General features: G+C 41.9%; 1 protein-coding gene across 1 annotated transcript in view; it reads left to right on the top strand.

Moving 5' to 3' along the window:
- Positions 1-12,922, top strand: part of LOC120553767 (LARGE xylosyl- and glucuronyltransferase 1) — a gene marked incomplete at its 5' end in the record, with an annotated part of 89,441 nt that overhangs the window by 29,076 nt on the left and 47,443 nt on the right. Inside the window, one exon of the mRNA XM_039792462.1 lies at positions 187-350. Coding sequence (XP_039648396.1) covers positions 187-350 — 164 coding nt within the window. The remainder of the gene's footprint in view (positions 1-186; positions 351-12,922) is intronic.

The raw sequence follows: 12,922 nt of genomic DNA, 5'->3' as shown, positions 1-12,922 counted from the left end.
CATGTTTAAAAAAATAAAATAATAATATAATTTATTTGTTAGGGCCTGAGCGCCGACAGCAGCTAAGGCCCTATGGAAACTGAAGGAATTATTATTCCTTCTTTTTTCCAGCAAATGAATGAGGGGCTTAACATACTCAAAAACTCACCAAAATTGTTTTTTTGTCCCTCTCCTCTCTGCCTGCAGCTTCAGAAGACTCTGTCAGAGCTGGATGAAGATGATCCTTGCTACGAGTTCCGTCGAGAACGATTCACCGTCCACCGAACGCACCTCTACTTCCTCCACTATGAGTATGAGCCCAGCTCTGACAACACTGACGTCACTCTAGTTGCCCAGCTCTCTATGGACAGGTACTGTTCTACACCCACAGTAACAAAGCTCAGTCTGCTTAAAAGGTAGTCTGTTAAAAATGTGTTAACACTCCACTGCACGTAAATAATGAACTTCTGAGAGACCCTTTGTAGTAGCAAAATCAAATCTTGTATTAAATCCCCTTCTGTCAGCAGTAGGCACAGTTTGTCTTGACTCATTCTTTATTTCCAATTCTTTAGTTAAGTTTGCAGTTATGTACCCCCAGAATAGACATCATCGCGTTGCGTTTTGTGAATTTATTAGCAAACTTTCCTGTACAGCCATGCAAGTCTTCTTTTTCATCCAAACATTTCCCCGAGCTGCTCTCAGAAATCCACATTGAAAACTTCCAACGTGCTGTTCCAACTTTCCGACCTTTGTTACATTACTTATTTGTTACAAATTTTACATTACTTTTACGGTCCATTTTGCCCCGCCGCTACCGCTGACCCACAACAACTCTTTTTCTCTAGTAAACAAAAGGCACCTGCGCAGTAGCTAAAACATAGAACTAGAGTAAATCAGATCTGTAACAACGCTCATAGTTGAATACAGTGTATGTCAACATCAAATAACTATAATAATTAGGGCTGTCAAATGATTAATTTTTTTTAATTGCGATTAATCGCTGAATTTCTATAGTTAATCACGATTAATCGCATGTTTTATCACATGATTAAAATTCTATTATTTTGCATTTCAGAACTGTTTTTAAGTACATATTAACAATGGAAAGCAATTCTTACCAGGTTATCTTGATTGGGAATCAAATGAATGCAAAGAAAGTTACTTTATGAACTTGACTTTAAGATTTGTATTAGTTTATTATTTATTTACTATAAACAAAAGAAGAAAAAAGAAAAAAAGAAGGGTCAATATAGTGTGCAGTAACTTCTAAATAATTTTGATTACTCACTGACAGTGATCACCGGTTGATGAGACAGCGTTTGCACTTTGGTTTCAATAACAGGTCGCCGAGTAGCACTCTCCAAAATAGTACTTTGCCTGAGCCCACTAGCATCAACCTGAGTCACGTTGACTGTACTATGCTTAGCTCGTAGGCGGTAGCTCAAGCTTGACATGCTTCGGTGATATTTTAATTCGGCTTTACACAATTTGCATATGGCTTTCGACTTGTCTATGAGCCGTCCAGGAGTTTTGGAAAATGAAAAGCGCCATTCAGAATTGTGTTGCTGCTGCATTTCTCCATCATTTCACCTGCAGCCAGCAGCAGGAGGATGTGTTAGGAGGAAGTATGACAGCTTGATGATAAGTAAAGGTGCGGCAAAGGGTCAAAATAGTAGAACCATTAGGCACGACGTGAAGTCGAGTGAAGTGAAAATAAATTAATAAATGGCGGCATGCGATTAAAAAAAATTTATGCTGACAGCCCTAATAATAATATAGAAACTTAGCAAATTGATCTAACATTAGCAAATACAAAAACCTCAAAATTAATTTTAGTTAGCTTTGGCTCTTACATTTTCCGGCCCCTAACTGGGAAACAGTAAGGCAACCAATTACTCAAATAATAATACGGAAGGGCCATAGACATCCATATCTCTTTAAGAGTCTGTTTCACAAACAAGACAGAGTTTTTCGATAGGTCTTTCTAGAGTGTTTGATTTTTTTTTTTACCAACACTCTCCCAACTCCCCAGGAGTTTCTTGGGGCAGAATCATCTAAAATCATTACCACATCTCCAGGAGTGGGATTTTTGGCACTCTTGCAGAAGGGGCAGATACTCACGTACCCACCGTCTCCAGAATAGGTTTGCCAGGTACTGTACCTGTTTCCACCTGCGGCATGAGTACAGATCTTTTTCAAACGGTCCTGGTTGAAGCAAAGGCTGCCTTTTCAACAGTAAGATGTGATTAGGGGTCAAAGCGTCAAGGTCGCCAGATAATTTGTGATTGGCCAGTCATTTATTATAGCTTCGTCTTCACACATTAATATTTAAAGTGATTCATCATCCACACCCTGTTCCTTTAGCACAGACTTTATAATCTTTCTCACTGGCTGGATTTGCCTTTCCCAATTCATCCCCAAAGTGAGAACCTGCAGGAGGGTTAAAGATGCATTCTACTCCTATTTGACCAAGTGTGTCTTGTATTTTTCCAATGCTGAATGACATCACAGAGTTCTCGTTCTGCCCTAACAAAAGTAGTGCCATTATCTGAACAAACAATTGACACCTGTTCTCTTCTGCACATAAACCGCTGGATTGCATTCAAACACGAGCCAGTGTCCAGCAAGTGTGCGCATTCTCCATGTGCACTGCTCTTGTTACTAGGCATGTAAACATCACACCATATCTTTTGACAGTTGAGAGCCCTCCTTTGACCAAAAATGGCCCAAAATAGTCCATGCCAACATGAGAAAATGGTGCCTTATCTAGTTGAAGCCTATCTTTAGGCAGGTCAGCCATTTTCCGTTCCTTTCTGCGGGCGTTAACCTTTCAGCAGACAACACATCTTGACAGAAACTTTCTTACAGTGGAATTTGCAGTGGGGATCCAAAATCTTTGATGAAGCTGGGACAGCATATAATTTCTTCCACAGTGTCCAATCTTTAATGAGTATCCCTAAGTATCAGATGGTGATATGTGAATCCTTAGGTATAATAGCTGGAAGCATGACTTCCGCTGGCATAGAAGATTTGTTGAGACGGACTCCAACTCTTAACAACCCATCTTGAAGCACTGGATCCAGCTTGCACAGAGGGCTGCTTCTTTTTAGATCATGGTTTCCCCTTTCCAAACTTGAGACTTCATCTTGAAACTTTTGGTTTTGACAGCAACAGATTATTTCTTTCTCTGCCTCTTTTAGATCTTCAACAGTTTGAGTTCCCTTTTCCATGTTTATTTTGTAGGCTTGCATTTGTTGCTCCACGGTTTGTTGTCTGATTTGACCAGTTTGGTAGTAGCTATTTTTTGCAAACAACTCTTTTCTTATTTTACTCATTTGCTTCAGCATTGCCTTGAGTTTGAGTACCCATGCCACAGCCTTTTTTAATTTGTACCAACTGGAATAGTAGTTGATGAGCTTGTTCACTTGAGTCTGTGTTTTCAGCTGCTCGAACCTCGTGCTCGAATGAGGTTTGTGGTAACTGACCTTTTTACCTCCATATCATCCTCTTCAACCTCTAGCAGTTTAGGTCCCTCCAGCCACAGATGCTCTGGTTCTCGAAGAAATGGTGGACCTTGAATCCAATCAAGGTTACTCATCAACTTGGCTGCTGTTAGGCCCCTAGATGCACAATCAGCTGGATTTGTTGATGTATTGATGTATCTCCAATGTATTGGATTGGTTGATTCCCAGATGGTGAAAACCCTGTTAGCTACAAATATCTTGAATCAGCGAGTGTTGTTATCTATATACTTTAAGACTGTAGTACTGTCGGTCCAGAATGCTGATTGTTGCCGCTCCATTTGTAACTCGTTTCAACATCACACGGCACTAGGGCTGTCCAAAACGATTATTTTTTAAACGATTAATCTAGCGATTATTTTTTTCGATTAGTCGACTAATCTAACGATTCATTTTTCGATTAATCTAACGATTCATTTTTTGATTAATCTAACGATTCATTTTTCAATTAGTGATTATTTTCCCATTGCTCAATTATTAACAATTTACAAATAACAAATTTCAATAAGGTTCAAATCTCTATTTATTAAAATTGTTTAACACTGCACTGTTCAAGTAAAATGAATTTTTTGTGCAACCTTAAGCCAGATGTAGGCCACAAAATAATGTTACTTTCAGGAGGAATACAAAAATAAAAACTTAAAGTAAACAGAGCAAGTGCAACAAGAGTAGCCTGTATTTATATATATTTTAACAGTAGGTAAAATAATGAATAAGCTCTTTTTTAACATCCAAGCTCTTTTCCCTTTAATTTAACTTTAATTATTTATATCTAAAGGCTGGTTAAGCACAGTAGGGAGGAGAAGTTTGACAGTTTTTTTGTCTCGTTCCAGTGATTGGCACATCTGGGTGATGGCGTCAGATATGCGTTAGCATGTTAGATGTATTTCCACTCACGTACCCAACAACTGCTGAACAACGCCAACACACAGTCCTCGTCTTATCCACCACTCTCTCGCCTGTAGCCTACTACTGGAACTGACCTGAAGACCGAAGTGTTCGAGGCGGGGACAGCATGATACGAGAGGACATGACATGGGAGACTCCAGACTGCAGCCATACAGTCTCAAAGTTTTCCCAAACTTGTGATCTTAAAAAGGCCGGCGGACAACTCTTGTGGGTCGCCACCACTCGCCATACTGGTCCTTTCATGCTGCTATCTCTGACTCACTCACTGGACCATCGACCTAACAAAAAACTGCATGTAGGCAGAGGAGCTTGGCTAGCTTCAGAGCTAAGGCGGGGCTACAGTTTAGGTGTCCCTAGAACCCACGTATCTAACAGTAGTTCCACATTACATTAGTTCCGCATTACATTAATTAATTTGCACGCAAGTTTTATTTATTTATTTTATTTAGTGACGTGTCAATAAAAATTATTTGTGTTGACGCATTTACGTAATCTATGACGTCGACTACGTCAACGAATCATCCCAGCCCTACACGGCACCCATTCTCTTCTCTGCTTCTTTTTTTTTATGATAGATTTTTTATTTATTTTCCATTTAACCCTCATGTCCTCTTCGGGCATTTTTGTACATTTTTCTCAAGTTTTTCTTTTTCATTTTGTGATAATGTTTGCTGTGTTACTGCTTATGGCATGACATTTTGTAGGAACCTTTCTTTTTAGTCAAAATTTTTAAATCCAGTGTTTTTTACTCTTACATGTTTTTTATACTTAAATGATTCATTCTGTACCCTCTGGACACCTTCGTGGCAAAAATGTACAGTACAGGCCAAACACACCTTGGACACACCTTCTCATTCAATGTGTTTCTTTATTTTCATGACTATTTACATTGTAGATTCTCACTGAATGCATTAACACGCAATGAATTAACACATATGGAATTATGTACTTAACAAAAAAGTGTGAAATAACTGAAAACATGTCTTATATTTTAGATTCCTCAAAGTAGCCACCCTTTGCTTTTTTTGATAACTCTGCAAACCCTTGGTGTTCTCTCCATGAGCTTCATGAGGTAGTCACCTGAAATGGTTTTCACTTCACAGGTGTGCCTTTTCAGGGTTAATTAGTGGAATTTTTACCCTTATTAATAAAAAAGCAAAGGGTGGCTACTTTGAAGAATCTAAAATATAAGACATGTTTTCAGTTATTTCACACTTTTTTGTTAAGTACATAATTCCATATGTGTTCATTCATAGTTTTGATGCATTCAGTGAGAATCTACAATGTAAATAGTCATGAAAATAAAAAGGAAACGCATTTGAATGAGAAGGTGTGTCCAAACTTTTGGCCTGCATGCACACAAAAACTGCTATTAAATCATCATCTATCAATATTTTTTCTGCTTTTTTTTTCATAAATCACTTAAACAACTTTTAACTTAATCAAAACCACCAAACATTCAATCAATCATTTTCAGGATTTTAACCCTTTAAATGCCAGTTTATTAGGGCCCGAGCGCTGACAGTGGCGAAGGCCCTATTGAAACTGAAGGAATTATTATTTCTTTCTTTCTTTTTCCCATCAAATGAATTGGCTTTTTGAGGGGCTTAACATATTCAAAAACTCACCAAATTTGGCAGTCGCATCAAGTCTGGTGAAAATGTACGTATTTTAAGGGTTTCGCGAATACGCACAAAAATGGCTCGCTAGCGCCCCCTAGAAAGTTAAAAAAATTGAGCCCCTGCAGTGCGTTTAACGTAGACTCACGAAACTTGGTACAAATATGTAACATGTCAAGATGTACAAAAAACTTCATTAGAGCCAAAGCCTAAACCCAACAGGAAGTCCGCCATTTTGATTTCAAAGTTCGAAATTAGTGCCATTTTGGCCATTTCCACATGTCGTACTTTAACGAACTCCTCCTAGAGATTTCATCCGATCAACTTCAAACTCGGTCTGTGCCATCTTAAGATGTTAAAGATGAAAAGTTGTTAAAAGAAAAACTTTTCGTCATAGGGCGTGGCCGTGGCGGGGCGGCCATTTTGTGCGTTTCGCCGCCGAAACAGGAAGTGGGTGTAACTCGAGTGTACATTGTCCAACTGGCTCGAAACTTTTCAGGATTCATAAGAGTCCAACCCTGAGGACAATTAAAGGCTGATATTTAATTAAAGTCATAGCGCCCCCTAGTGGCAACAGGAAGTAGGCCTAAGAGTCAAGGTGCTATACTTTAACGAACTCCTCCTAGAGATTTCATCCGATGGACTTCAAACTTGGTCTGTACCATCCCAACACCTTAACGATGAAAAGTTATTGAAAGAAAAACTTTACGTCAGACGGTGTGGGCGTGGCGGCCCTTTTGAGCGTTTAGCGATGAACAAAGAAGTTGTTGTAACTTGAGTGTACGTTGTCGTATCTGCCCGAAATTTGTCACGAATCACAAGGGTCCAGGCCTGAGGACACCTACAGGCCAAAATTGACTTTTGGTGATAGCGCCCCCCGCTGGCAACAGGAAATGCGCCTTATATGAGAAACATCATCCGATTTACATGAAACTTAGAATGTGTGGTCTACATGTGATACTGAGCCGCCCCCTATAATATAACCCCGCCCACTTACGCAGATCACGCCCCCTTTCATAACATTTGGACCGTTTAAGGTGGAGTCTTGTGTGAGGTGTCATTGAACTCAGCAGAGAGTTCCTTCTTTATTGGTGATGGTTTGGCCCGCCCCCTATGCATAAGCCACGCCCCCTTTCATAACATTTGAACCGTTTAAGGTATACCCTTGTGTGAGGTATCATTGAACTCAGCAGAGACTTCCTTCTTAATCGGTGAGGGTTTGGCCCGCCCTCTATGTTCAAGCCACGCCCCCTTTTATTACTAATGGCCCTATTGATGTAAACACTTGTGTGAGGTATCATTGAACTCAGCAGAGACTTCCTTCTTCATTGGTGATGGTTTGGCCCGTCCCCTATGTTTAAGCCACGCCCCCTTTCATACATGCTGACCCATTTAAGGTAGAGTCTTGTGTGAGGTATCATTCATCTCAGCAGAGGCTTCATTTTTAATTGGTGATGGTTTGACCCGCCCCCTATGCTGTAGCCACGCCCCCTTTCACAGCTAATGAACCGTATGACGTAGAGTCTTGTGTGAGCTATCGTTGAACTCGGCGGGGAGTTCCCTTTTCATTGGTGACGGTTTGCGGCGTCTGAGTGCCGCGCGAATGCACGGTCGCAAGGAGCGGCGTCCGCCGGTAACCCCGACGCGCACAGAGGCGCGAGGGCCCGTCCATCGCTGCTCGCAGCTTTAATTAGGGCCCGAGCGCTGACAGCGGCGAAGGCCCTATTGAAACTGAAGGAATAATTATTATTCTTTCTTCTATTATTATTTTCCCGTCAAATGAATTGGCTTTTTGAGGGGCTTAATATCTTCAAAAACTCACCAAATTTGGCGGTCGCATCAAGTCTGGTGAAAATTTACGTATTTTAAGGGTTTCGGGAATAGGCGCACAAAAATGGCTCACTAGCGCCCCCTACAAAGTTAAGAAAATTGAGCCCCTCCAGTGCGTTTAACGTAGACTCACGAAACTTGGTACACCTATGTAACATGTCAAGATGTACAAAAACTTCATTAGAGCCATACCCTAAACCCAACAGGAAGTCCGCCATTTTGATTTCAAAGTTCGAAATTAGTGCCATTTTGGCCATTTCCACATGTCGTACTTTAACGAACTCCTCCTAGAGATTTCATCCGATCAACTTCAAACTCGGTCTCGTGCCATCTTAAGATGTTAAAGATGAAAAAGTTGTTAAAAAAAAACTTTTCGTTATAGGGCGTGGCCGGCGGGGCAGCCATTTTGCGTTTGTGCGCCGCGAAACAGGAAGTGGGTGTAACTCGAGTGTACCTTGTCCGATTACCTCGAAACTTTTCAGGATTCATAAGAGTCCAACCCTGAGGACAAATAAAGGCCGATATTTACTTAAAGTCATAGCGCCCCCTAGTGGCAACAGGAAGTAGGCCTAAAAGTCAAGGTGCTATACTTTTACGAACTCCTCCTAGAGATTTCATCCGATGGACTTCAAACTTGGTCTGTACCATCCCAACACCTTACCGATGAAAAGTTATTAAAAGAAAAACTTTTCGTCAGACGGTGTGGGCGTGGCGTGGCGACCATTTTGAGTGTTTAGCGATGAAGAAAGAAGTTGTTGTAACTTGAGTGTACGTTGTCGTATCTGCCCGAAATTTGTCACGATGGACAAGGGTCCGGGCCTGAGGACACCTACAGGCCAAAATTGACTTTTGGTCATAGCGCCCCCCCCTGGCAACAGGAAATCTGCCTTATATGACAAACATCATCCGATTTACATGAAACTTAGAATGTGTGGTCTACATGTGATACTGAGCCTATAATATGACCACGCCCACTTACTCAGGCCACGCCCCCTTTCATAACATTTGAACCGTTTAAGGTAGAGACTCGTGTGAGGTGTCATTGAACTCAGCAGAGACTTCCTTTTTAATTGGTTATGGTTTGACCCGCCCCCTATGCTTAAGCCCCGCCCCCTTTCATAAAATTTGAACTTTTTAAGATAGACCCTTGTGTGAGGTATCAATGAACTCAGCAGAGACTTCCTTTTTAATTGGTGATGGCTTGACCCGCCCCCTATGCTTTAGCCACGCCCCTTTTCACAGCTAATGAACCGTATGACGTAGAGTCTTGTGTGAGGTATCGTTGAACTCGGCGGGGAGTTCCCTTTCAATTGGTGACGATTTGCGGCGTCCGAAAGTGCCCGCGAATGCACGATTCGCGACGGGGCCCCCCCGGTAACGCCGCGACGCGCAGAGGCGCGGAGGCCCCATCCATCGCTGCTTGCCAGTTTTGATTTAGCCCGAACGGCGGGGGGGCCCTATTGAAACTGAAGGAATTATTATTCTTTCTTTCTTTCTTTCTTTCTTTCTTTCTTTCTTTCTTTCTTTCTTCTATTATTTTCCCGTCAAATTAATTGGCTTTTTGAGGGGCTTAATATATTCAAAAACTCACCAAATTTGGCGGGCGCATCAAGTCTGGTGAAAATTTACATATTTTGGGTGGGTTTCGGGAATAGGCACAAAAAATGGCCTTCGGCTCGCCCCTAGAAAGTTAAGAAAATTGAGCCCCTGCAGTGCGTTTAACGTAGACTCACGAAACTTGGTACACATATGTATCATGTCAAGATGTACAAAAAACGTCATTAGAGCCATACCCTAAACCCAACAGGAAGTCCGCCATTTTGATTTCAAAGTTCGAAATTAGTGCGATTTTGACCATTTCCACATGTCGTACTTTAACGAACTCCTCCTAGAGATTTCATCCGATCAACTTCAAACTCGGTCTGTGCCATCTTAAGAAGTTAAAGATGAAAAAGTTGTTAAAAGTAAAAAACTTTTGTCGAATAGGGCGTGTGGCGTCGGGCGGGGCGGCCATTTTGTGCGCGTTTCCGCACGAAGCAGGAAGTGGGTGTAACTTCGAGTGTACGCGTTGTCCGATTACCCTGAAACTTTTCAGGATTCATAAGAGTCCAACCCTGAGGACAAATAAAGGCCGATATTTACTTAAAGTCATACGCGCCCCTAGTGGCAACAGGAAGTAGGCCTAAAAGTCAAGGTGCTATACTTTAACGAACTCCTCCTAGAGATTTCATCTGATGGACTTCAAACTTGGTCTGTACCATCCCAACACCTTACCGATTAAAAGTTATTAAAAGAAAAACTTTTCGTCAGACGGTGTGGGCGTGGCGTGGCGGCCATTTTGAGTGTTTAGAGATGAACAAAGAAGTTGTTATAACTTGAGTGTACGTTGTCGTATCTGCCCGAAATTTCTCAAGATTGACAAGGGTCCATGCCTGAGGACACCTACAGGCCAAAATTGACTTTTGGTCATAGCGCCCCCCCCCTGGCCACAGGAAATGCGCCTTATATGACAAACATCATCCGATTTGCATGAAACTTAGAATGTGTGGTCTACGTGTGATACTGAGCTGCCCCCTATAATATGACCACGCCCAATTACTCAGGCCACGCCCCCTTTCATAACATTTGAACCGTTTAAGGTATACCCTTGTGTGAGGTATCATTGAACTCAGCAGAGACTTCCTTCTTCATTGGTGATGGTTTGACCCGCCCCCTATGCATTAGCCACGCCCCTTTTCACAGCTAATGAACCATATGACGTAGAGTCTTGTGTGAGGTATCGTTGAACTCGGCCGGGGAGTTCCCTTTTCATTGGTGACGATTTGCTGCGTCCGAGTGCCGCGCAAATGCACGGTCGCAAGGAGCGGCGTCCGCCGGTAACCCCGACGCACACAGAGGCGCGAGGGCCCATCCATCGCTGCTCGCAGCTTTAATTGTTTCTATTATTATTATTTTCCCGTCAAATGAATTGGCGCCCCCTTTCATAACATTTCAACCGTTTAAGGAATACCCTTGTGTGAGATATCATTGAACTCAGCAGAGACTTCCTTCTTCATTGGTGATGGTTTGGCCCGCCCCCTATGTTCAAGCCACGCCCCCTTTTATTAATAATGGCCCGATTGATGTAAACACTTGTGTGAGGTATCATTGAACTCAGCAGAGACTTCCTTCTTCATTGGTGATGGTTTGGCCTGCCCTCTATGTTGAAGCCACGCCCCCTTTAATAAATGCTGACCCATCTAAGGTAGGGTCTTGTGTGAGGTATCATTATACTCAGCAGAGACTTCCTTCTTCATTGGTGGTTGTTTGACCTGCCCCCTATGCATTAGCCACGCCCCTTTTCACAGCTAATGAACCGTATGACTTAGAGTCTTGTGTGAGGTATCTTTGAACTCGGCGGGGAGTTCCCTTTTCATTGGTGACAATTTGCGGCGTCTGAGCGCCGCGCAAATGCACGGTCGCAAGGAGCGGAGTCTGCCGGTAACCCCGACGTGCGCCGAGGCGCGAGGGCCCGTCCATCGCTGCTCGCAGCTTTAATTATTCTTTCTTTCTTTCTATTCTTTTTCCCGTCCAATGAATTGGCTTTTTGAGGGGCTTAACATATTCAAAAACTCACCAAAATTGGCGGTCGCATCAAGTCTGGTGAAAATTTACGTATTTTAAGGGTTTCGGGAATAGGCGCACAAAAATGGCTCGCTAGCGCCCCCTAGAAAGTAAAGAAAATTTAGCCCCTGCAGTTCGTTTAACGTAGACTCACAAAACTTGATACACATATGAAACATGTCATGATGTACAAAACCCTTCATTGGAGCCATACCCTAAACCCAACAGGAAGTCCGCCATTTTAATTTCAATGTTCGAAATTAGTGCGATTTTGGCCATTTCCACATGTCGTACTTTAACGAACTCCTCCTAGAGAATTCATCCAATCAACTTCAAACTCGGTCTGTGCCATCTTAAGACATTAAAGATGAAAAGTTGTTAAAAGAAAAAAATTTCGTCAAAGGGCGTGGCCGTGGCGGGGCGGCCATTTTGTGCGTTTTGACGCCGAAACAGGAAGTGTATCCAACCCCACATTTGAGTAGAAAGACTTTCAAAGACACACAACATTAACCCACGGCTAATAGCCTGGCTAGCTGACTTTTTATCCTCCAGATCCCAAAGGGTTAAAGTCAATGGTGTTTTATTGGGCAATCTTTTATCTTCTACTGGCTCCCCCCAAGGATGTGTCCTCTCCCCTTTCCTTTTTGTCTTATACACAAATGAATGTCGTTCACAATATGATGGTTTTTAAATTTGCAGATGACTCTGTCATTGTGTCTACTTAATGAAAGTGTGATTGAACACGGACCAATAGTGAAGGACTTTAACGACTGGTGTAAGCGTTCTTTTTTAAATATAAATGTCTCTAAGACTAAAGAATTGATTATTGATTTTAGGAAACAGTGCCCCCCTCTTCCCCCCACTATCATTGATGGCCAACCTGTTTAGACAGTACAAGAATATAAGTACCTTGGCACAATAATAAAAAAAAAAAACTTTTAACATTGACCCCACGTTTATGAGTATGTTTTATTCTTGTTTTATTGAGTCTGTTTTAACCTTCTGTTTTATTTGCTGGTTTGGTTCTCTGTCCATGAAAAAACAAAAATGACTAGAGAGTATCGTTAGGACATGTGACAAGATTGCAGGCATCAACCTCCCCACTCTCTCCCACATCTACTCCAACAGAGTGGCAAAGAAGGCCCGATCCATTGCAGCTGACCCTAGCCACCCCTTGTCCTGCCAGTTTAAGTTACTTCCCTCAGGCTGTAGGTACTCCATGCCCAGATGCAGGTCCAATAGACTCAGAAACTCTTTTATCCCGACTTCTATTTCCATTTTAAACAATTTGCCAGAATTGTTTTAAATGTATGTATTTTTATTTTGCTATTGTGGTTTAGATATTGTGGGTATTTTATGTTTTGCTGTATTGTTGTTTGTCTTGTTTTTATGTGTGTCTGCTGGCTGTACAAATAATTGCCCCTCTGGGACAATAAAGTTACCTTGACCTTGAGTCTTGTG

This window comes from Perca fluviatilis, chromosome 23 (assembly GCF_010015445.1).
Source record: "Perca fluviatilis chromosome 23, GENO_Pfluv_1.0, whole genome shotgun sequence".
NCBI classification, from domain to species: Eukaryota; Metazoa; Chordata; class Actinopteri; order Perciformes; family Percidae; genus Perca; species Perca fluviatilis.
This window is presented reverse-complemented; position numbering and strand designations above follow the sequence as displayed.